We start from the raw sequence: 26,056 nt of genomic DNA, 5'->3' as shown, positions 1-26,056 counted from the left end.
GTGTGGTTCTGGTTTGACAGAAAAGTAGAAAATCATACGCCAATTGTCACTTAGAACCTCAGATCTTCCACACTTTGGGCATTGGTCATTTTATTAAGCTCAAACAAAACTTTAATGAAAAATAAATTTCTGGGGCAAAGCTTCCTAATTTGGAAGCCTGTTTCCTCATTGTGTTTTATGAACTGTTGTATGCATTTTTCCTGTGAGCAGAAGTTGTTTTCTCTCTATTTGCAATAACACTTGAAGGACATAATCTTGCTTTCTCAGGAGTCTATATCTACCTGCAGATTTGCACAACGAGTGGCACTCATAAAGAACGAAGCCGTTCTTAATGAAGAAATTGATCCCAAATTGGTAAGCAACTTTTAACTATGTTAAAAAAAAATCAAAGTATGTAACAGCTTAGCTAAAGCCTGGGGGCACTCACTTCCCATTACCAGGCAATGTTCTAAATACTGGAAACGTGTAAAATCATTTAATTCTCACGACAGCCTCCTGAGTAGATGCCATCTCTTCCTCTGCCTTGAGCTGCCCTGGTATCTCAGTTGGTAAAGAATCCACCTGCAATGCAGAAGACCCCGGTTCAATTCCTGGGTCGGGAAGATCTGCTGGAAAAGGAATAGGCTACCCACCCCAGTATTCTTGGGCTCCCCTGGTGGCTTAGCTGGTAAAGAATTCACCCCCACTGTGAGAGACCTGGGTTTGATCCCTGTGTCGGGAAGATCCCCTAAAGAAGGGAAAGACTACCACTCTAGTATTCTGGCCTGGAGAATTCCATGGACTGTATAGTCCATGGGGTTGCAAAGAGTTGGACATGACTGAGCGACTTTCACTTTCACTTTCCTCTACCTTATAGGTGACAAAAGCGGGGCACGGGAACATTTAGTGATTTGATCTGAGTTGCACTGCTAATAGGTCACAGAACAGGACTCAGACACAGGCAGTGTGAGCCCAGGGCCTGTGCTCTTATCTACAGCCCCCTGTCAGATGCACTGAGAGTCCTGAGAACGGACGTGAAATCATACACAAGTCTATTTCTAGAAAGGTCCTAGCCTTTCAGTGGTTATTAAATAGAATAGTATTCTGCATAATTGTTCTGTTACTTATTCTAGAGATTTTAAAAAGTTAGTAGTTGGTTGGATCCATGGAAAAAATGGCCAAGCCTCTATGTTTATAACAGTTCATTCTTCTTTATCAAAGTACTTTATTTAAGGAAAGATATTTGTAAGTTACCTGATTCAGCTACTCATTATAAATGCAGATATGTTTTATTTCTTTTGTTAGTCTTCTTCTGCAAATAAAATAAAACAAGGAATTAATTTGTACCAACATGGAAAATGTTGAAATACAGTATCTCAATTTTGTAACACTCCAAAATTAAGATTATACTACTTTTTAAATCACTCCCTTTAAAAAAAAAAAAAAAAAAAAGATTTCTCTAGAAAATAAACTAGGGTAAGCTTGGTTGTTGTTTAGTTGCTCAGTTATGTCCAACTCATTGCGAACCCATGGACTGGAGCAAGCCAGGCTGCCCTGTCCTTCACCATCTTCTGGAGTTTGCTCAAACTCTTGTCCATTGAGTCAATGATGCCATCCAACCATCTTGTCCTCTGTCATCCCCTTCTCCTCCTGCCTTCAATCTTTCCCAGCTTCCAGGTCTTTTCTAATGAATGGGCTGTTCACATCAGGTGGCCAAAGTATTGGAGTTTCAGCTTAAGCATCAATCTGTCCAGTGAATATTCAGGACTGATTTGCTTTAGGATGGACTGGTTGGATCTCCTTGCAGTCCAAGGGATTCTCAAGAATCTTTCCCAGCACCACAGTTCAAAAGCATCAATTCTTCAGTGCTCAGCCTTCTTTATGGAAAGATGGGCACAGAAGACAGAAACGGTGTAGACTTAACAGAAGCAGAAGATATTAAGAAGAGGTGGCAAGAATACACAGAACTACACAAAAAAGATTTTAATGACTCAGATAATCACAATGGTATAATCACTCACCTAGAGTCAGACATCTTAGAGTGTGAAGTCAAGTGGGCCTTAGGAAGCATCACTACAAACAAAGGTAGTGGAGGTGATGGAATTCCAGATGAGCTATTTCAAATCCTGAAAGATGATGCTGTGAAAGTGCTGCACTCAATATGCCAGCAAATTTGGAAAACTCAGCAGTGGCCACAGGACTGGAAAAGCTCAGTTTTCATTCCAATCCCAAAGAAGCACAGTGCCAAAGAATGTTCAAACTACAGCAAATTTCACTCATTTCATGTGCTAGCAAAGTAATGCTCAGAATCCTCCAAGCTAGGCTTCAACAGTATGTGAACCAAGAACTTCCAGATATTCAAGTTGGATTTGGAAAAGGTAGAGGAACCAGAGATCAAATTACCAACATCCACTGAGTCACAGAAAAAATAAGAGAATTCCAGAAAAACATCTACTTCTGCTTCATTGACTATACTGAAGTCTTTAACTGGAAAGCTCAAACTGAAAAATTCTTCAAGAGATGGGAATACCAGACCACCTTACCTGCCTCCTGAGAAACCTGTATGGAGGTCAAAAAGCAACAGTTAGAACCAGACATGGAACAATGGACTGGTTCCAAATAGGAAAAGAAGTACGTCAAGTCTGTATATTGTCACCCTGCTTATTTAACTTATATGCAGAGTACATCATGCAAAATGCAGGGCTAAATGAATCACAAGCTGGAATCAAGATTGCCGGGAGAAATATCAATAACCTCAGATATGCAGATGATACCACCCTTAAGGTATAAAGCGAAGAGGAACTAAAGAGCCTCTTGATGAAAGTGAAAGAGGAGAGTGAAAAAGCTGGCTTAAATCTCAACATTCAAAAAGCGAAGATCATGGCATCCGGTCCCATCACTTCATGGCAAATAGATGAGAAAACAATGGAAACAGTGACAGACTTTATATTCTTGGGCTCCAAAATCTCTGCAGATGGTGACTGCAGCCATGAAATTAAAAGATGCTTGGTCCTTGGAAGAAAAGCTATGACAAGCCTCAGTTCAGATCAGTTCAGTAACTCAGTCATGTCCGACTCCTTGCAACCCCAGGGACTGCAGCACGCCAGGCCTCCCTGTCCATCACCAACTCCCAGAGTTTACTCAAACTCATGTCAGTTGAGTCGGTGATGCCACCCAACCATCTCATCCTCTGTCGTCCCCTTCTTCTCCTGCCATCAATCTTTCCCAGCATCAGGGTCTTTTCTAATGAGTGGGCTCTTCGCATCAGGTGGCCAAATTATTGGAGTTTCAGCTTCAGCATCAGTCCATCCAATTAATATTCAGGAGGACTGATTTCCTTTAGGATGGATTGGTTGGATCTCCTTGCAGTCCAAGGGACTCTCAAGAGTCTTCTCCAACACCACAGTTCAAAAGCCTAGACAAGCCTTGACAGCGTCTTAAAAAGCAGAGACATTACTTTGCTGACAAAAGTCCATATTTTCAAAGCTATGGTTTTTCCAGTAGTCATATATGGATGTGAGAGTTGGACCACCATAGAGAAGCCTGAGTGCAAAAGTTTGGTAGTATACATTACTTTTTAAAAAAGAAAAACATCTGAAATCTTTTCAGTGGTGCTTAATTTACAAATTTCTCAAATTCCAAAAAATGAAAATCTTGAATTCATCCATTACCCATATTATTACTTCCTCTTGAGCGTTTGCCCTTCCTTCCCTGAAATCATTCCATCAAAGCGTAGAGGAAAAGGAGGAGAGAAGAATAGTAGGACTGACCATTTTGTCCTTCTTGCCTCCGGGAGCCTGAACTCACCTGATGGAATTCTCTTCTGGAGAAACCAATGAGTGAGGAACGTCCCTTTTTCCAGGCCAGCCCCTGCTCACATACCAGCATCACAGGGCACCGCCCTACCCCCCTGAAAAAAGGAGACACAGTGCAAAGGCCTAAGACAAGTGGAACTGAATGCCTAGGATGAATCCCTCTGCTGTTCTGACCCTGCCAGCCACCCTGTAACATTACTGTGCAGAATGAGAAAGACAGGAGTGGGCTTATTAGCCTGAAGACAAAAATTACTTCCTAACTAAAGACAAATAAACATATTAGACATTTGAGGTTTTTCCCTTCAAATTTGGCTGCAGAGACTTTTCTTTGAAGGAACTTGAGGAATTTGAAGAAAGATGAACATTATCATGTGTTTGATGTAGGTCTGTGAGAGATTTAGTGAAACGAGAAATCAGGAGTCAAAAGCTAATAGCTGATAATTGAACAAATGTTGAGGTCTTCCTGGAGCAGAATAATCTAGTAATTGACAAGTGTTTTTTTCTGATGTCTTATAATTGCTTCTAAAAACTGACACTACTGTTCTTTATTTGATGTACAGAGCTTTTCTGAAACACAAGTGACAGTTGAAAAATTGTCCTCAAAACCACCCAGAACACAACTGGATGGGAAAAATAAACACCAGATTTAGGGTAGTGGTAGTGGGAGATTCATTTAGGGAAAGCTCTACAGGGGTAAGGGCTTCCCAAGAGCCTGCAGTGTTTTATTTCTTAAGCTAAGGCTTCAGCAACATGTGAATTGTGAAATTCCAGATATTCAAGCTGGTTTTTAGAAAAGGCAGAGGAACCAGAGATCAAATTGCCAACATCTGCTGGATCATCGAAAAAGCAAGAGAGTTCCAGAAAAACATCTATTTCTGCTTTATTGACTATGCCGAAGCCTTTGACTGTGTGGATCACAATAAATTGTGGAAAATTCGGAAAGAGATGGGAATACCAGACCACCTGACCTGCCTCCTGAGAAACCTGTATGCATGTCAGGAAACAACAGTTAGAACTGGACATGAAACAACAGACTGGTTCCAAATAGGAAAGGAGTACGTCAAGGCTGTATATTGTCACCCTGCTTATTTAACTTCTATGCAGAGTACATCATAAGAAATGCTGGGCTTGAGGAAGTACAAGCTGGAATCAAGATTGCCGGGAGAAATATCAATAGCCTCAGATATGCAGATGACACCACCCTTAGGGCAGAAAGTGAAGAGGAACTAAAAAGCCTCTTGATGAAGGTGAACGAGGAGAGTGAAAAAGTTGGCTTAAAGCTCAGAAAACTAAGCTCATGGCATCTGGTCCCATCACTTTATGGCAAATAGATGGGGAAACAGTGGCTGACTTTATTTTTCTGGGCTCCAAAATCAGTGCAGATGGTGATTGCAGCCATGAAATTAAAAGACGCTTACTCGTTGGAAGGAAAGTTATGACCAACCTAGACAGCATATACAAAAGCAAAGACATTACTTTGCCAACAAAGGTTCATCTAGTCAAGGCTATGGTTTTTCCTGTGGTCATGTATGGATGTGAGAGTTGGACTATAAAGAAAGCTGAGCACAGAAGAATTGATGCTTTTGAACTGTGGTGTTGGAGAAGACTCTTGAGAGTCCCTTGGACTGCAAGGAGATCCAACCAGTCCATCCTAAAGAAGATCAGTCCTGGGTGTTCATTGGAAGGACTGATGTTGAAGCTGCAACTCCAATACTTTGGCCACCTGATGCGAAGAGCTGACTCATTTGAAAAGACCCTGATGCTGGGAAAGATTGAGGGCAGGAGGAGAAAGGAACGATGGAGGATGAGATGGTTGGATGGCATCACCGACACAATAGACATGGGTTTGCGTGGACTCCTGAAGGTGGTGATGGACAGGGAGGCCTGGCATGCTATGGTTCATGGGGTCACCAAGAGTCAGACCCAACTGAGCAACTGAACTGAACTGAAGTAGTCAGTACCTGAATGTTCACTTAAGCTTAGAAGTAGGGACAAGGTATTATTTATAGCTCTTTGTTTATCTGAAGTAGTTCCTACTAAAATGTAAAATCACATGAATTAAAAATTAATTAAAAAAGTTGTATCATCACATCATTAGCTACAGAAAAAAAACATTTGATAACATTAAACATTCATCCATAGTTTGAAAAGGCTCATCAAACTATGAATATAAGCGAACATCCTTAGAGTGATTAAGGGTATCAATCAAAAACTACAGCAAACATTTTAAAAGTGAAATGTTAAAAGGAATATGACAAGAATGTCTTAAGCACTGTACTTGGAGTTTCTGGCTAGGAAAGAGACAATTTTTTTTAAAATTTATGAGGATTTGAAAAGAATATCGGTCATTACTGGTGGACTATTTGATTGCTCATCTAGAGCATCCAGTAGTGGGACTTGCCTGGTGGTCCAGTGGTTAAGAATCTGCCTACCAATGAAGGAGACACAGGTCTAATCCCTGGTCTTGTGGAAGGAAGATTCCTCATGTTGAGGGGCAGTTAAGCCTGTGCACCACAACTCCTCCGTCCCTGTGCCCTAGAGCCTGTGCTCTGCAGTGAGAAGCCACCACAATGAAAAGGAGAGGCGGCTACTCTCTACTTGCATACTCCAAGAAGAGAGCAGCCACCACTTGCCACAACTAGAGAAAAGCCCACAGTCAGCAATGAAGACCCAGTGAAGCCAAGAAGAAAAAGGACATCCAGGTGTTCGATAACAAAAAAAATGATAACCAAAATAATGTTCAGAAAAGTATTTGTTATACAATCCATAAAAAGGAATTGCCTTCCTATACATCAAAAGCCACTAATTAGAAAATGCAATTTTATAAAAATTTCATTTATAGTAGCAACAAAAACTTTATAAAGTTCTAGGGACAAAATCTAATTAAAGATGTATACGGTATTTATAGAGAAAACTGTAAATCTGTATTGAAAGGAATCAATGGAAAGCCGTACCATGTTTGTGGATGTAATGATTCATTATGCTGTGCTGCTTACTCACTAAGTTGTGTCCAGCTCTTGCGACCCCATTGACATGTAGCCCACCAGGCTCCTCTGTCTATGGGATCTTCTGGGCAAAAATCCTGGAGTGGATTGTCATTTCCTTCTCCAGGAGATCTTCCCAATCCAGGGATCAAACCTGCATCTCCTACATCGACAGGCAGATTCGTTACCACTGAGCCACCAGGAAGCCCAGTGATTCATTAGGATTACTTTAATTACTTATCAAATTAACCTTTTACTCAAATTTATTTACAGTTGAAATTTGAGGAGAGTCTTTGATAGAATTTTACAAGCCAAGTCTAAAATTTATATGAAAGAGCATATGATCAAGAATAGCCAAGTCTATTTTAGAAGAGAACAACATGGAAAGGGTTTGTTCTATCTAGATGCCAAAATTTCTTAAGATACAGGAATTAAAATGTGGTATTACCATGCGTATAGTCAAGTAGACAAATGTTTTTAACCAATAGCCTAGAAAAAGACAAGTCTTATATGTGGAAATACATAACAGAATTGTAATAGCAAATCTTGCATGGTTGGCCATAAAAAAATTAAAATTAGATCCATATCTTATACTTCCTATAAAGTAAAATCAACCTAAATGTAAAAAGCAAAACTTTAATACTTTTTAAAGAACTTCTAGAGAAATACAGGCTTCCCAGGTGGCACAGTGGTGAAGAATCCACCTTCAATGCAGGAGACACAAAAGACTCGGGTTCGATTCCTGGGTCTGGAAGATTCCCTGGAGGAGGAAATAGTAACCCCCTCCAGTATTATTGCCTGGAAAATTCCATGGACAGAGGAGCCTGGAGGGCTACAGTCCACAGAATTGCAAAGAGTCAGACATGTGCTGAGCATGCGCATACACTGTAGGAGAATATTGCTATGGCTTTAGGTAAAATAGATGTTCTCAAAGAAAACACAGAAATGCAACTCATAACAAAATAAGTTGATAATGAAATTGCCTTGAAATTTAAAACTTTTGTTTCACAGAAAGAACACCACAAAGTGGAAAGCATGACATAGATTGGGAGAAAATACAGGCATTGCATAAAACTTACAAAGGGTTCACATCCTGAATATATAAAGAAGCCTGAAAATCCGTAAGGAAAAGAAAAACAATTCAACTGAAACATGGGCAAGATGGTGAATAAGAAATTCACAGAAGAGGAAACTCAAACAGTCAACTTACATTTACAACGATGATCATGAACCTCACCAATAATTATGAAAACACAGATTAGAACTAGAAAAGAGACCATTTTACACCTACCAAATTGGCAAAATTAGTGTCTGGCAATACTACCTAGTAGTGACCAAAATGTGGGGAAGCAGGAACTTACATATATAATTGATGAGAATATAAATTTATACAACGATTTTGAAGAGCAGTTTAGCAACATATAATAAAGGGAAGCTGCACTTACTCTGCAGGTACTCTACAGAGAAACTTGGATGTGCCCAGAGATCTATAGTGTTCACCGCAACACTGTTCGTAATAGCAAAGGTAAAATTCCAATGTCCATAATGTCCCGGAGATGTAAATACATCCGTTGTGATGTGGTCCTTTATTGAAATACTATACATCCATGAAAATTCATGAACTAGAACCACACGAAACAATATAAATAATCTCCAAATGTAGTGTGAGGAAGAAAGACCAAGTTGCACTTACATGCAGTGTAATAGCATTTACATTAAGTGTAAGGCATGCAAAATGATATCTATCATTTACAGTCATACCTATACCTACGGAGTAAATATTTAAAACATGCAGGGAAATGCTACCCACTAAATGCAGGATCGCAGTCACTCAAGGAAGGACAGAAGGAAACAGGAGTAAGGGCCTCCAGGTTCCATGAGTAATGTTATATTTGTTAAGAAAAATTCTAGAACTATTTTGACCAAATGATAAGATTTAACAAAGCGAGGTGGTAAGTACAAGAGTGCCTTTGGTATCCTTCTCTGTACATTTTTGTTCATAATTTTAAAATGTGTCTTTTTAAAAGATGTGTCACATAGTCCCCTCATTGAGGAGCTGACATTTATGCTCCTGCCTTGCCATTTCAGATGATTATACGCCTACAAAAGGAAATCCAGGAACTGAAGGATGAACTGGCCATTGTCACTGGGGAGCAGAGGACAGAGGCACTCACGGAAGCAGAGCTCCTTCAGTAAGCCTGTAGACTTTTTCTTTAACAGTGCAAGTTTGTGTTAACTTCTGTGTTGGCCCTAATGTTATGAATTCACCTCAAAGCGCGAAGGTCTCCTGGGACAGTCTGAAATTGCATGTAGGCGCCAGTGAAGAGTGGCGGCTTTCCATGAAAAGCTGCATAAGGCTGGCAGTGTTTTTGCCGCCTCAGCTTTGAGGAAGAAAAGAACAGAGCGTGGAGAGGATGGGAGTATCCTTCTCATGCCAGCTGAAGAAAAAGGATCATATAATAGTCACACAACTTTTAAATGTATCCGCCACACACTCTGTAAGCTGTGGATCTCAGATCTGAAAGGAATTCCAGAAACGTCCTTTGTATTAAACAGCATCTTGCTGCAAGCACCAATTTATCCCATGCCAAAGTAAGCTCTCTCCTTTAATAAATAGATGGCCCATATATTACAGTTCAAACACTCGAAATGGGAATGAAAGCAGGTATTCAGGACTTCATACAAGTGCGGCATTTCTCAGAGCCTTTAGACTTGCAGCCATATGGCATGCCAAGGGCACAGCGTGGCTCGAGTTCTTGCTCTGATCACGAGCCACCACGGCGGGCTCTCTTGTTGCTTCTGTGCTGTTTATTAAGCATTTGTGAAGTGATAACAATGGACTGGGCTCAGCAGGCAGTGGTACTCTCTGTTTCAGAGAAACAAGCTACACAAGCTTTTTCTGAAGGTTTACTGTCATTTCTCATGACCCTTTCTCAACAGAGAAAATGGTAACTAACAGGCAGTGCAAGTATTTTCTTTAAACAACTTCATGGCTGCCCCTGAATGCAGGGCTAAAGTTTGAGAAGCCTTAAGCAAGGTTTCTGTTATACGCCAAGCCTTCCTCCTCTGGGATAGCATTTCCTCATTTTAAAACACTGTGTTTAATAATGTGATAGGCCCCTAAGGCTTTCCTTACAAAACTGCTTCATGACATATATGAGATTAAGATGAAATATACTGCCAGAATTCACATTTTAAAGAATTTCATGTCACTCCTTGAAATAACCTGGGATAGCTTAGATACTGAGAAACCCAAGTTTCAAATTCCTTCATTATGGTGCTCCCAGCCCTGCAGAGAAAGGGCTTGCTGTTGTTTAGTTGCTAAGTCATGTCCGACTCTTTGCGACCCTGTGGACTGTAGCCCACCAGGCTCCTCTGTCCATGGGATTCTCCAGGCAAGAACACTGGAGTGGGTTGCCATTCTATTCCTGCAGGGATCTTCCTAACCCAGGGATGGAACCTGCATCTCCTGCTTGGCAGGCGGATTCTTTACCACTGAGCCACCTGGGAAGCCATAAAGAAAGGGCTTACCCAATATTATTTTTGAAGGTGCCTCTTCAGAGTTTTGATCTTCAAATCAGTATCCAGTCAGGAAAACAAAAGCATTCTAGGCCTCTCAACAGCAGGAATTAAATATAGGAAATTTGTCGTACAGGAGACGGTATTATGGGGTGCTACATCAGGCTCCTCCATCCATGGGATTTTCTAGGCAAGAGTACTGGAGTAGGTTGCCATATCCTTCTCCAGGGAACTTCCCAACCCAGGGATCAAACCCAGGTCTCCCACATTGTAGACAGATGCTTTACCATCTGAGCCACCAGGGAAGTCACCTTCACAGCAACCCAAAGATCAGAGCAGCAGGAGAAGGTCCTTCAGCCTGGGACTGGAGGGACATCAGTAGAAGGTTGGGTTACCGAAGCCGGAGCCTGGTGCTGGCCAGCAGAAGCTGCACAAGCTGAGTGCTGCCTGTCGGGACGGAAGCTGAGGCCTCGGAAGAGCCCTGAGTGGTACGGAGGCATCATCCCACAGGGAGCCCTGGCTTCTCCCTCATCTCCCCTTCTAGCTTCCACCAGTGCCTCCCACTGGCTGAACTTACCCAGAGCCAGTTGTTAAAAGAGCCAAGCAGTGTGATGTAGTCACACAAAGGAAAAATGGAAATTGGATCTAAGAGCGAACAGGGAAATGACCCACATGCCAAATAAGTAGCAGTGTTTTCTCTAGTTCCTGTGTGCTCTGTGTTGCTCAGAAGGCTCAGTTTAAGCTAAGATTTTGAATGTGATGGTTCAAGATGTCAGAATGAGTAAGCCTATGCCGCAGGTTCCCTCCACATTGGGTGGATGATAGAACTGATATAAGAAACATCAGAATCTCCAGCTATACCCAAGAATAAGAAGTAGGTTTCACAGGGGTCTAGACAGGAGGAAGGGATCAACCAGGTCATGGTGCAGCACCACCAAGGCCCCATGGCTAGAAGTGGTGGCACGCTGGAGCAGGAGAGGGCTGGAAACAGCCGTAAGGGTTGGCAGAGCTCTTGGAATGGGAGGACTTTGTTCCTGTGAACCCCCAGTGTTCTCCTTCTTCCCTTTATCCCCTGGTATTTAGGTCAGTAGTCCCAGGAAATAGGGAAGTGCCCCAGGTAACTAATGATGCCCAGGACAAAGAGGTATAAGCTCTGGAGACAGCTCCTGCCTCCAGCTCTGCTCATTTCGTCACTGAAAGCAGCAAGGAGCACAGGTACCCACCACTGCTTCAGTCCCTTATCCAAGACTGGCTGCCCAAGCGGAGAGCTCAGAGTCTAGGAAATGTGAGCTCACAGTTGGGGGTGACTAGGAATATCAGGACAGCCAGCAAGGAGAAAGATAAGAACAAGCGTTTATGGCATGGAGGCCTCAAGAACTAAGCAAGAGGAGTGGTTGCTGGCGTTCCATCCATGAAGCAGCAGGATTGAGAGATCTTGAAAATGAAAAAATGTACTTGTTGCCATTAAGAACTTGATGATGGCTGAAGAGCAGAATGAAAACACGGAGGGGCAAATCAGTGAGCCAGGAAGGTGGGAGCTAAGGGCTCATTCCAGAATATAGGTTAAAAGGTAAAGATTTAGAAAGTTTAAACAGAAGAACCATAGAGGATAGCCCTAGATTTACTGGTATCAACAATGAGTTTCCAAAGAAGAAATAGAGAGAATGCAAGGGTGCCGACAGTTAAAGAAATTAAACCTATTTTTTTTAACTAAAAAAAAAAAAAAGGACATAAGACTTCAGAACAAAAGAGTTATCATATGCTAAGTAGTGCAATAATACTGTAGAAAAATTTTAGAACTTCAACATATTGAAAATAATCCTAGAAGTTGTTAGAGAAGAAAAGTATTAACAACTAAGAATCTAATTTAGTGAAGACTTCTCATCAACAGCTCTGGGAATAGGGACTTCTAGTACTGAAACCCAAAACAAAACAAAAAAGGGCTATGATGGAGATTTCTGTATCTAGCCTACAGTTCAAAGGTGAAGGTGGCCATTTTTCAGACATACAAACTTTCAGACAAGAAATTTCCCATGGTACATCCTCTCTTAAATAGACCACCACAGACTATACTTCCACAAGAAGAAAAATTCTATAAAGGACAAGAAACAATAATAAGCAAAGTTTGTTATACCTTCTCTATGACATTTAATATCGTATTATATTTACATTACATCTTTCGCTAACTTGCTATTTATTACATAAACAGATGTTTCTGTTTAAAAGTTATTGACAACAAGCAAATTCTCATGATTCTCCTCTCACAAGAGTTTGGGGGCAGAATCGTGAGAAATAAAATTGTGACAACAGGTTTAAAATACTGACAGACTGTTAGATCTTGGATTGGTTTTCTTTGATCCACGGATAATGAATACACAAATGTCAGCTGGAACGGTTTCTACAGAGACAGTATGTAGGGTTGCCGTTAGTTTTTCTGGGCAGTTGATTCACTCATTCACCCATTCAACATTTCTTATTCATCCAGTACTCACAAAAATCTACTATAGGCCCTGAAAGGAACACCAAGATGAACAAAACCTGGATCCCGTTCTCAACGGGTTCACAATTTAGTGGCAGCGACAGACACAAGTAATTATGGTGCAATGTATAAGCATTGTGTGGAGATATATGAATAAGCCGTGAGACTGCAGAGATACTAATGATTAATTTTTAGTTCAGGCATAGTGTGCGCTCATTCGTGTTCGACTCTTTGTGACTACATGGATGGTAGACCACCAGACTCCTCCGTCCATGGGATTCTCCAGGCAAGAAGACTGGAGCAGGTTGCCATTTCCTCCTCGAGGGGATCTTCCCCACCCAGGGATCAAACCCGTGTCTCTTGCATCTCCTGCATTGGCAGGCGAATCTTTTACCACAGCGCCACCTGGGAATCATTGTAAAATTAGTTCATGTGCAAGTAAGTAAACGTCGGCAATTCACAATGAAGTCGCTTCTCTGGGTCAAGATAAGCATACCATATATAGCATTGCGTCTCTTCAATGATTTCTGATAAGCAGTTGGGGAGAACACATGTTGCAGACTGAATCCACCCTGCCAAAACCAAAGCACAGTTTCAGAGCAATCCAGTAACTTTGGTGCTTGTTCGTGCTGACAGTGAGGATTATTCAGATTATGTGGCTTTGTGTTACTGTTTTTGCTATACTGTTGCAGTTACATTTTGGCCTGATTAGCTAGATCAATATTGGTATAGCTTAAAATTCATCAGGTTTCAGAGCTCTTTATTATGTTAGAGTAAAAGAAGGAAATTAACATTTGCTTGTAATGTGCTGCTATTTAATATTATCGGTGCTTCTGTGTCTTCTGCCACCCTGGACACTTGCTCAGGAATGTGAATCAGCTTCAGCCCTCTCATTGTGCCCAGGCTCCCTGGTGGTGGCGGTGGGAGGGGGATGGTGGTGTGGGGACAAGAAGGGACCCACGGAGCAGCAGGGCAGAGTGGCAGGAATGTGCTAGCCTCATCTGCTTCTCTGTCCTGCTGATCCCTGGGCTTATGTTGACTGGCATGGCATGAGGACATTCCTATCAGGGATTCTGTGAAGGACATCAGAAACCAGATATGTATTGGATAATATATTCTGTGTAGCATGCATTGGACAGTTTGGAGATGTCTATTAATTTCCTAGCCCCACCGAATTTTTGAACTATTTCCCAGAATTTCAGTTCTCAATGTAAATATTTGTTGCATTGACTTGGATGCTCCAACCGAAGAGGATTTCAGATGTCAGCCTCCAGTTATTGGGATATTTTTAGTTTACATCTTTTTTTTCTTTGCCTGTGTAAATTTGAAAAGAGACAGCTGGATGAAGGCTGTGTAGCCAAGTTAATGTTTATGCAAAACTTCTTGGGTGAAGATTTGATTCTGATTGATTTTCTAAACACATACCTCTTTCTTCCTTTGGGTTTTTTCCTAAAGCCTTTAGGCCTCTGGCTAGGATGGAAGCCTCATTTCCTGGCCCAAATCTAAATGAGTAGAATATTTTCTGCATAGCGACATTTTCTTTCTGAGATGCAACTGAATTGGATCTCTTGGGCTCAAGTTTCTCAAAATAAATTTACGAACATCTTGATCCTATGCTTTTCTTTTTTCTTCCTCCCTCCCAACTTTGTTGAGGTATAATTGACATATAACATTGTGTAAGTTAAAAGACTACACTGTGATGATTTAATATATGAATAGGTATTTATATTGTGAAACGAAGACCATGATAAGGTTAGTCAATATCCCCATCACCTCACATGGTTATCTTTCTGTTTTTGTACCTTTGACATCTACCCTGTAGGCAATTTGCAAGCATACGGTGCAGTATTGTGGAGTATAGTCACCATGCTGTATCTCAGGTCCTCAGAATGTATTGGACAAAGCTAGTGGAGGTGATGAAATTCCAGTTGAGCTCTTTCAAATCCTGAAAGATGATGCTGTGAAAGTGCTGCATTCAATATGCCAGCAAATTTGGAAAACTCAGCAGTGGCTACAGGACTGGAAAAGGTCAGTTTTCATTCCAATCCCAAAGAAAGGCAATGCCAAAGAATGCTCAAACTACCACACAATTGCACTCATCTCACACACTAGTAAAGAAATGCTCAAAATTCTCCAAGCCAGGCTTCAGCAGTACGTGAACCATGAACTTCCAGATGTTCAAGCTGGTTTTAGAAAAGGCAGAGGAACCAGAGATCAAATTGCCAACATCCGCTGGATCATCAAAAAAGCAAGAGAGTTCCAGAAAAGTCATAGTAGTATGTATCTAAAAAGGGTAAACTTAAAACTTTACTGTCTGTAAATTTAACCTCAACTAACCTGACTTTTAAAAAACTGGAGACCTCTGTATGACAAAATATAAAATTAAAAGACCAGTCATTAAACAAACCAAAGCAAAATAAAACAGAACTGTACAGTGAGATATTTTCTTTTTGGTAAAATTTTGCCATGGTTAAATAATAGCAACTTATCTTTGATGACAAGCCCCTCAAAGCACACAGACATATATTTTTACAGTTAATTACTACGTGTACAAGTTGAGGCATCTTCCTCACTTGCCTGCTCTGCTCCAAACCTGCACAGCAGCCCATACCTTTCCTCACCTTTCCCTCCTTCCTGTTCAGTAGAGAAGGTGTCCCCTCCAGAGGCAACCTCACCAACCATATTTGCAACCGCAGTCCCTTCTACCATCTCAGGGACCTCAACTCGCCTTCTGTTTTTTTCTTTATCTGCAACTTCTCTCTTTTTATTGGACTCTTTACTAGACTCTTAATAGTATTCAATTACAATAGGCTCAAGTCTCCCATATTTGAAATGAAATGCTCCTCCTTGACCTTACCCCCAACCCACCCTCTATCTACAGTTGCTTTCATCTCCTTTAAGCTAAACCACCCCAGGAAGTTGCCTTCACTCCCAGTCTCCTTTCCCTTCCATCCCACTCACTCCTCTACACTCCAGTATGGCCTTTGCCCCATTGCCCTGGTTACTGATGAACCTCAGTGTAGATCAATTTCATAGGCCTATGTAAGTCTTTATCTTCCTTGACCTCTCAGCAGTGTTCAACATTATTTTTTTAAACAATTTTTTAAACAGTTCTATTTATTTATTTGGGTGTAGTGCGAGGCCTGTGGTTCTCTGACCAGGGATCAAACTCACAGCTCACATTTGGATGGCGGAGCCTTAACCACTGGACTACCAGGGAAGCCCCTGTATTCATCATGATTGACCACTCTCTTCTCTTGTCTTCTCCTTATCTCCTGACTGCTCCTTGGCCTCTTGGGCCAGATTATCCTCCTTTCATGTGGACATTCCTCAAGCATTGTCCTAGGACCTCCTTTTCTCTTTTTCTTTGTACTTTTTCCTAGATGATTTCTTCAACACCCACACCTCAGTTGCCATCTAGACGCAACTAGATGATTCAGCCCTGATGACTCATATTTATTTTACTCATTCATATTTATTCTTCTCTGAATGCCCTACTCATTGATCACATTGCCCCTCTGACAGCTGGTCCTGAACTCAGCATGCCCCAAACCGAATTCTCTTTTTAAAAAATTTATTTCTTTGGCTCACTTTTTGATTGGGTCATTTATTTGCAAAGAACGAAACAGACATTTCTCCAAAGAAGACATACAGATGGCTAACAAACATATGAAAAGATGCTCAACATCACTCATTATCAGAGAAATGCAAATCAAAACCACAATGAGGTATCATTTCACGCCAGTCAGAATGGCTGCTATCCAAAAGTCTATAAGCAATAAATGCTGGAGAAGGTGTGGAGAAAAGGAAATCCTTTTACACTGTTGGTGGGAATGCAAACTAGTACAGCCACTATGGAGAACAGTGTGGAGATTCCTTAAAAAACTGGAAATAGAACTGCCTTATGACCCAGCAATCCCACTGCTGGGCATACACACCGAGGAAACCAGAATTGAAAGAGACACGTGTACCCCAATGTTCATTGCAGCACTGTTTACAATAGCCAGGACATGAGAGCAACCTAGATGTCCATCAGCAGATGAATGGATAAGAAAGCTGTGGTACACATACACAATGGAGTATAACTCAGCCATTAATAGGAATACGTTTGAATCAGTTCTAATGAGGTGGATGAAACTGGAGCCTATTATACAGAGTGAAGTAAGCCAGAAAGAAAAACACCAATACAGTATACTAATGCATATATATGGAATTTAGAAAGATGATAATGATAACCCTGTATGCGAGACAGCAAAAGAGACACAGATATATAGAACACTCTTATGGACTCTGTTGGGGGGCGGGGATGATTTGGGAGAATGGCGTTGAAACATGTATATTATCATATGTGAAACAAATCCCCAGTCCAGGTTCAATGAATGATACAGTGTGCTCAGGGCTGGTGCACTGGGATGACCCAGAGGGATAGGATGGGAGGGATGTGGGAGGGGGGTTCAGGATGAGGAACATGTGTACACCCGTGGCAGATTTATGTCAATGTATGGCAAAACCAATACAATATATTGTAAAGTAAATAAATAAATAAGACTGGGGAAAAAATTTATTTATGTATCTGTTTTTGGCCGTATTGGGTCTTCATTGCTCACAGTCTTTCTCTAGTTGCAACAAGCAGAGGCTACCCTCTAGTTGCAGTGCACAGACTTCTCATCGAAGAGGCTTTTTTTTTGCAGAACACAGGCTCTAGAGTGTGCCGGCATCGGTAGTTGTGCTACATGGGTTTGGTTGCACCGTGACATGTGGAATCTTCCTGGACCAGGGATCGATCCCATGTCCCCTGCATTGGTGGATACTTAACTGCTGAACCACCAGGGAAGTCCCCTGAACTGAATTCTTCTTCATCTTTCTCCAGACCTGGTCTTTGGCCCTAGATCCCCATCAGTCAATGTCTCTACAAGCCCTATAGTTGCCAAGGCCAGAAACTTAGAGGTTTCCTGTGATTCTATTCATTTTCTCACCTCCCAAATCCAATCAGTTTGCAACTCCTGTTGACTCTATCCTCAAAATACGTCTTGAATTGGACCGCTTCACCCCACCCCGACTGTTGCTGTCCTTGCAAACCTCTGTCTTCTTTTTTCTCCTACTAAAATAGTGTCATAATAGGTCTTTCTTGCTCCCCTCTAAATCTTGTTCTGTGAAGCCAGAATACTCTTTTTTAAAAAGACAGTTCTTACCATTTCACTCTTCTTAAAACTCCTCAGTGACTTCTGACTTCCTGTTGTTCCTGGGAAAACACCAAAATCCTGCATGTGGCCTACAAGAGTCTGCCTGGGCTGACCCTTTTCTGTGTTTTCAACCACATTTCACATTCCTCTCCCCTTTGCTCCCTTTACTTTGACAGCACTGACCTTCCAGTGTTTCATTCCATCCTGTCTTCCACCCTGGGGACATTGTACAGGCAGTTGGTGCTGACTTCTGCCTGGGGTGACGTGTGCACGGGGGCACGTACACACGTGCTTGTGCACAAACACACGTGTGTCTTGTTTAGTTTGCTCTGCTTATCCTTCAAGCGTTAGTCGCTCAGTCATGTCCGACTCTTTGTGACCCCACAGACTGTAGCCTACAAGGCTCCTCCTCCAGGCAAGAATACTGGAGTGGATTGCCATTTCCTTCTCCAGAGGATCTTCCTGACCCAGGGATCAAACCTGGGTCTCCTGCATCGCAGGCAGATTCTTTACTGTATGAGCTACAGGGAAGTCCCAGGGCTAGGAAAGTCATGCCAAAGGCTTATCACAGATTTCACTTAACAGATGTAGGTGAATTCCTGCCTTCTCAAAGTCTCAAAAATTCCTTGCGATTTCTGTACCTACTAGTGATGAAAACTTATCTGATAAAGTTTCTGAAAACCTAAGCGTTTCCAGTCTCTGGAGTGGTCAAATTCTATCCTTCAAACCTCAGTTTAAATTGTTCATCCTCAAGGGCATCTTCTCTGACCTGCTGTCCCAGCTCAGCATGACTGTGCTGCATCTTTTCATATTCGCAGTGCTTTTCCTTCGGAGTGCTTATCTCTTTATAATCACACACTTGTGGTATTGTTTGGGTATTATCTGTGTTCCCTCCATGTGGAAAGGCCTTTGAGGGCAGGAGCAATGTCTGCTTTAAATGAATGAATACAGCAATGCTATGTGCCAGCCTGGATGGGAAGGGGGTTTGGGGGAGAATGGATTCATGTATACGTATGGCTGAGTCCTTTTGCTGTTCACCTGAAACTGTCCCAGCATTCATTGTTAATCGGCTATACCCCAATACAAAATAAAAAGTTAAAAGTTTGAAAAAAAACTTTAAAAAAAATCAATGTACGCAGCACCTTTCTTTGTGTCATTTTGTGACACACAAAGAATATGCAGTGAATATTAATATAGCAAAGATTATGCATAACTACATTAAATCCACAAGGGGAAAACTTGAGAGGTCTTTGACTGGCTCATGGTCACACGATCACACAATGTAAGATATTGAGCAATGGAAATCCACTTGTGCAAGCAAGTGTTACCCGAAGGAAATGGTGTCCTAGTTTGAAGTACATTTTACCAAACAGGAAATGACTTGAGTCCCTGGCGAGGGCAGTCTTCCTGCCTGCTCTTTAGAAGTCCCCAGATTCCTCTTTGCTCTACTCACTCTCCTGTTGGGGAATAACCCCATCCTTCCAGGCTGAAACACTCTGTAAAGCTGGCAGCTGTGCTGGAATTGACCCTTGGGCCCTTAAACCATGTGCAAGATGGAAGGAAGGATCTCACCTTTCCTCCTTAGGGCTTTGCTTGATATTTGGAAATTTTTATCTGATAGTATTTCTTTTAATACAATTAAGTAAGACTAATACTTTTTTTAATTGGAATATAATTGTTCTACAATGATGTGTTAGTTTCTACTGTACAACGAAGTGAATCAGCTAAATATATGCATATATCCCCTCCTTCTTGGACCTCCCTCCCTCTCATCCCTCTCCTCTAGGTCATTACAGAGCATGGAGCTGAGCTCTCTGTGCTATAAATATAGTTTAAAACCAAATACATTGTGTTATCTTCCCCACAAACAAAACAATTTGTTTCAAAAGGGTATATCTGTACTAATAAAAGCTTCATTGATGTCCAAGCCTCTATTTCAGTGCAAATAAATACATCTAAAGGAAGAGTCTTAAAGTCCCATTCTCGCACCAAAAAAATCTTACTTTGAAATAAGATTGATTTTTACCTTTATTCATTCTTTCTAGTGAATAAACACTGATTGAATATGGTTAATACCATGTCAGGCACTCAGACAAACCAAAGAGTCCTGCAGGAGGCCGGCCGTTGGAGAGAGATGGACAGACGACCAGACATACGTGCTTCGTGATGGTGCCGAACTGCTGTAATAAACATCCAGGTCCAAGACAGGGAGGGCGAGTGTTCTGGAAAGGGCAGAGGACCAGGGAGGAAAGACTTGAAAGAGGAAGGGACTTACAGAAAATCCATCAGTGCTTTCATCCTTTTAAAGTAAGCATTTAAAGGTGACTCAGGAGAAGTCATTTCCACCATGTTTAACTTGCAGGTCAACATTTTTTTATTAGACTAGTCTAATGAAAGTTTAATTGGGTTCGGTTTCTCAATACGTTTGAGCTGGATTAGAACCATAAAACAGATTTCAACTACAGGTATAGTGGCTCTCTTGAACCTAAAAATTGGTAACTTGTTCCCAAAGGCATGGGACAGAATAATTAAAATCGAGATTATCCCATATAATTTGAAATATGTCATCATCATCATAATAAATCTTGTCCTGTGACCCTCAGACTGTTTATGAAGTGAAAAGCAAGCAAGAAAAAAATAAATGATAGCCTCCAATATTTGAGTTAATACACCCCTAGGGAGAGTTAGATACCAAACTAGACTTTTAGGGAGAATCTCTTGTCAGTACTTAACCCTGGATCAATAATACTTTATCCCTTTAATGTTCGGCTTGTTGTCACTGGCCTCTAAAGTGATTTTATTTGTCAAACCACTGTTAAGAATTTTTTTAATTAAAAAAGTAAGTTTCAGGTGTAAAGCATTATAATTCAACATTTGTATGGACTGTAAAGTGCTCACCACCACACATCTAGTTACCATCCATCACTATAGAGTTGACTCCCTTCCCCCATTTCATCCCCTGCAACACCTTCCTCCTCTGGTAATCACTAATCTGATCTCTGTATCAGTGAGGTTTTCTTTGTTTCATTTTGTATGTTTGTTTTTTAGATTCTGTGTATGAGTAAAAGCATATGGTAGTTGTCTTTCCCTGTCTGACTTACTGTCCTTAGCATAATACCGTCAAGGTCCATTCATGTTGTCGGAAATGTCAGGATTCCATTCCTTTTTATGGCTGAATAGCATTCCGTCATGTGTATATTGCACATCTTCTTTATCCATTCATCCATCAATGGACACTTAGGTTATTTCCATTATCTTAGCTGTCATAAATAATGCTGCAGTGAACATAGGTGTGCATATATCTTTTCCAACTAGTGTTTTCATTTTCTTCAGATAAATATCCAGAAGTGGAATAGCTGGGTCATATGATAGTTCTATTCTTAATTTTTTGAGGACTCTGCATCCTGTTTTTCACAGTGACTGTCCCAATTTGCAGTCCCACCAACAGTATATGAGGGTTCCCTTTTCCCCACATCCTTTCCAACATTTGTTAGTCTTTGTCTTTTCAATAATAGTCATTGTAACAGGTGTAAGATGATATGTTATTGTGGTTTTGACTTGTGTTTCCCTAACAATTCGTGATGTTGGACATCTTTTCATATGTTTGTTGGCCATCTGTGTGTCTGTTTTGGAAAAATATCTATTCGGATCCTCTGCTCATTTTTTAATCAGGTTTTGTTGTTGTTGAGTTGAATGGCTTCTCTATATATTTGGGATATTAACTTCTTACTGGATATGTGATTCGCAAATATCTTCTCCATTCAGTGGTTTATCCTTTCATTTTGCTGGCTTCCTTCATTGTGCAGAAGCTTTTTAGTTTGGTGTAGTCTCATTTGTTTATTTTTGCTGTTGTTTCCCTTGCCTTTAGAGTCAGATCCAAAAAAAAAAAAAATGTGGCTAAAACTGATATCAGTGAGGTTTCCGCCTATGTTTCCTGATAGGAATTTTATGGTTTCAGGTCTTACACTTAAGTCTTTAATCCATTTTGAGTTAATTTCTGAGTACCAGTGTAAGACATTGGTCTAGTTTCATTCTTTTGCGTATGGCTGTCCAATTTTCCCAACATCATTTACTGAGAAGATTTTCTCCATTACATGTTCTTTGTTCCTTTATCATAAATTCATTATCCAGATATGTGTGACTTCCGATTCTGTTCCATTGATCTGTGTGACTGTTTTGGGGCCGGTACCATACTGTTTTGACTACTATAAATTTGTGTATAATTAGAAATCCAAGTGATTTTATTTGTCAAACAACTATTAAAAATATGCTTCAAAATCATGACTTATGCTATAAAAGTTCTGTAACATGATGAGCTATCCTGATGGTTCTTCCACTGTGGAGAGAGGAAAGGGTAGATTTCAGGAAACTGTGTTCCTTAAGGGTTAAAGGAGGAGGGCATGGCAACCCACTCCAGTATTCTTGCCATGGACAGAGGAGCCTGGCAGGCCACTGTCCAGGGCGTCCCAAAGAGTCGGGCACAACTGAGCCCGTGCACCCGAGCATGTGTGCAAGGGTGAAAGGGAGGGAGGTAGGGACTGAGACAGGGAGAGTGAGAGGGACAGAGATAGACATAGAGAGGAGGCTGGAGAGACAGAGTGAGAAGCTTATACTGGAATCTGAGCGATCTCTTGAAACTTAATAGAGAGATGACTGAATGCTGTCCTATATCAGGTTGCTCATTGAAAAATGAAAAATCTCAAGAAAGCTTGTACCTAATTTCTCATTATTATGGATGAAACTGTCCCAGTGAGAGTGATGCTGCCTACCTGTGACTATCCAGAACCTCTTTTCAGGGCCCAGTGACCCCACCAGACCTGGCCCCTGGCAACCTCTACAGCTTCAAACCCTCCCAGGCCCCTGCTTGTCACCATCCCTCCCCTGAAATAGTTTTCCTCATTTACCTCGCTCTTCAAATGTTACATTATCAGAAAGACCTTCCCATGCCACAGTGTCTAAAATACATCTTCCCCTACCACGCTTTACCTCCTTTATGCTGAGTTATTTTTCTTCATAGCAGCAACATCACATTTAATGTGTCATTTTCCTTTGTCTGTCTGTCTCTACTTCATGAGGACTGGGACTTCATCTGTGTTGTTTTTTAACTATGTACCTGGCCCATGGTAGATCCTTCATAAGTATTTGTCGAATGATTTGGTGAACATTCCATCAGGGCCTTGATTCCCTCTCACACTTTTTTCTTGAGCCATTAATTTTCCATCTTCAGGGTCTCTACTCAGAGGTGCCTGGATTTTTGGTATGAACAAGGATCCTTAGAACCAGTCTCTGTGGGCAGTAAGCACTTCCTGACATTTAGATTCAACACACACTGGTTTGGTATCCAGTGAGTTTCATCTTGTCAGTATGAATGACACAGGAATTATCTGCAATATTCAGAATCTTGCTCACAGCTATTTTCTGAACTTTATCCAGAGTTGTCAACCAAAATAAGGCAGAGAAAATTTATTTGACAGGACTGAGAGTCAAGAGACTTGATTTCTAATCTTGACTCTCCTCTTCATCGAAGGAGATAAGATAACATCGATGTGTTATCTTAAATGACCCCCCTACCTCAATTTTCTAATCTTTGCTGTGTGACCTTGGGCAAATTATATCATCTATTGGGTAGGCCAAAAAGTTGCTTTGGTTTTTGAGTAAAAAATAAAAGACACATTTTTCATTATCACCAAGAACTTTATTGAACAATATAGTCACTGTTTTGTTCCCCTACCTGCTACCATTTTTCAGGCAACTTTATAATTCCATCTTTCCAAAACTTTATATCTTTTTAAGCAAAGAACCATTGCAGTTGCCTTTTACAGTCTTCCAGGGAACTGAGTTGTTTTTTTTTTTTTCCATTAAGAGAATTTTGTAAAGATAAAATAAATGCAAATCCAAAGGTACAGTGTCTGGTGAAAGCAGTCGATGTTCAGAACTTCCCAGCCAAGCTCTAACAGTGTTTGAAACTCACTGGTCTTCAAAAACATGCAGTCTTGTGTTATCCTAAGGGAAGTTTATACATTTTCTGTTGACTAATTCCGGGCAGTTTTCATCAAGTGCTGCTTTCAGTTGATCTAATTTGAAGCAGTACTTGTTGGAATGAATCCTTTGGTTTTCTGGAAGGGGCTTATAATACAGGACCCCCTTCCAATCCCATCGTACACACCATGTCACCTTCTCTGGATGAAGACCAGCCATTGGTGTGGTTGGTGGTGATTCATTCGCTTGCCCCTTTATCTTTTCTGTTCCATGTTATTGTACAGTATCCACTTTTCATCACTCATCAATTTGTTTTAAAAACAGACATCTTTATTATGTTTCAGTAGAGAATCGCATTCAGAAATACAGTCAAAAGGTTTTTTTTCACTTATGTGGAACCCAGGCATCAAAGCAATGAACATAACCAAGCTGGTACAAATAATTTTAAATGCTTGATTTAGAGATTTTTGAGTGTCAGCTATTGCCTGCATGATATAACATTGATTGTTCTCAATGCCTTGATTTGATTGCTATCAACTTCAGCTGGTTGACCTGACAATGGAGCACCATCCAGCAAGAAATCTCCAGTGTGAAACTTCACCAACCACTTTTGACATGTTCTCCATACACTGCAGAAGTCTTTTATTTTATTTGCATTTCATTGTGTCTTTTTGTTGTTGTTGCTTTTTGTTGTTCAATCACTAAGTTGTGTTAGACTCTTTGCAACCCTATGGAATGCAACAAGCCAGGCTTCCCTGTCCTTCACTATCTCCCAGAGTTTGTTCAAACTCATGTCTGTTGAGTCAGTGATGCTATCTAACCATCTCATCCTTTTCCACCCTCTTCTCCTTTGGCCTTCAATCTTTCCCAGCATCAAGGTCTTTTCCAACGAGTCAGATCTTCACATCAGGTAGCCAAAGTATTGGAGCTTCAGCTTCAGCATCAGTCCTTCCAATGAATATTCAGGGTTGATTTCCTTTAGGATTGACTGGTTTGATCTCCTTTGCAGTCCAAAGTCAAGAGTCTTCTCCAGCACAACAATTCAAAAGCATCACTTCTTCAGCATTCAAGCTTTTAATGATCCAACTCTCACATCCATACATGACTACTGGAAAAACCATAGCTTTGACATTACAGACCTTTGTTGGTAAAGTGATGTCTTTGCTTTTTAATATGCTGTCTAGATTTGTCATAGCTTTCCTTCCAAGGACCAAGGGTCTTTTAATTTCATGGCTGTAGTCACCATCCACAGTGATTTTGAAGCCCAAGAAGATAAAATCTGTCACTGCTTCCACTTTTCCCCCTTCTATTTGCCATGAAGTGATGAAGCCACATGCCATGATCTTCATTTTTTGAATATTGAGTTTTAAGTCAGCTTTTTCATTCTCTTCTTTCACCTTCATCAACAGGCTGTTTAGTTCCTCTTCACTTTTCTGCCGTTAGAGTGGTATCATCTGCATATCTGAGATTGTTGATATTTCTCCCAGCAATCTTGGTTCCAGTTTGTGATTCATCCAGACCAGCATTTCTCATGATGTACTCTGCATAAAAGTTAAATAAGCAGGGTGACAATATATAGCTTTGTCATACTCCTTTCCCAATTTTGAACCAGTCGGTTGTTCCATGAATGATTCTAACTTTTGCTTCTTAACCCACATATAGGTTTCTCAAGAGACAGGGTAAGGTGGTCTGATATTCCCAGTTCTTTAAGAATTTTCCACAGTTGGTTGTGATCCACACAGTCAAAGGCTTTCATGTAGTCAATAAAGCAGAAATAGATGTTTTTCTAGAATTCCCTTGCTTTCTCTGTGACCATTGGATGTTGGCAATTTGATCTCTGATTCCTCTGCCTTTACTAAACCCAGTCTGTACATCTGGAAATTCTCAGTTCACATACTGCTAAAGCCTAGCTTAAAGGATTTTGAGCATAATCTTACTAGTATGAGAAATGAGCATGATTGTCTGATAGTTTGAACATTCTTTGGCATTGCCTTTCTTTGGGATTAGAATGAAAACTGACCATTTCCAGTCCTATGGCCACTACTAAGTTTTCCAAATTTGTTGACATGTAGAGTGCAGCACTTTAGCAGCAGGATCTTTTAGGATTTTAAATAGCTC

The 26,056-nt window shown here is 40.8% G+C and overlaps 1 protein-coding gene across 1 annotated transcript in view; it reads left to right on the top strand.

Moving 5' to 3' along the window:
• KIF6 (kinesin family member 6) overlaps positions 1-26,056 on the top strand; it is a 410,786-nt gene that overhangs the window by 170,568 nt on the left and 214,162 nt on the right. The window contains 2 exon segments of the mRNA XM_086369695.1: positions 268-354; positions 8,867-8,970. Of these exon segments, the coding sequence (XP_086225821.1) occupies positions 268-354; positions 8,867-8,970 (191 nt within the window).

Source organism: Bos grunniens, chromosome 23, assembly GCF_055505025.1.
Source record: "Bos grunniens cultivar Pamir isolate PY7600 chromosome 23, Bosgru_T2T1.0, whole genome shotgun sequence".
NCBI lineage: Eukaryota > Metazoa > Chordata > Mammalia > Artiodactyla > Bovidae > Bos > Bos grunniens.
Note: the sequence above shows the minus strand (reverse complement) of the source record. Positions and strands in the feature narration are given on the sequence as shown.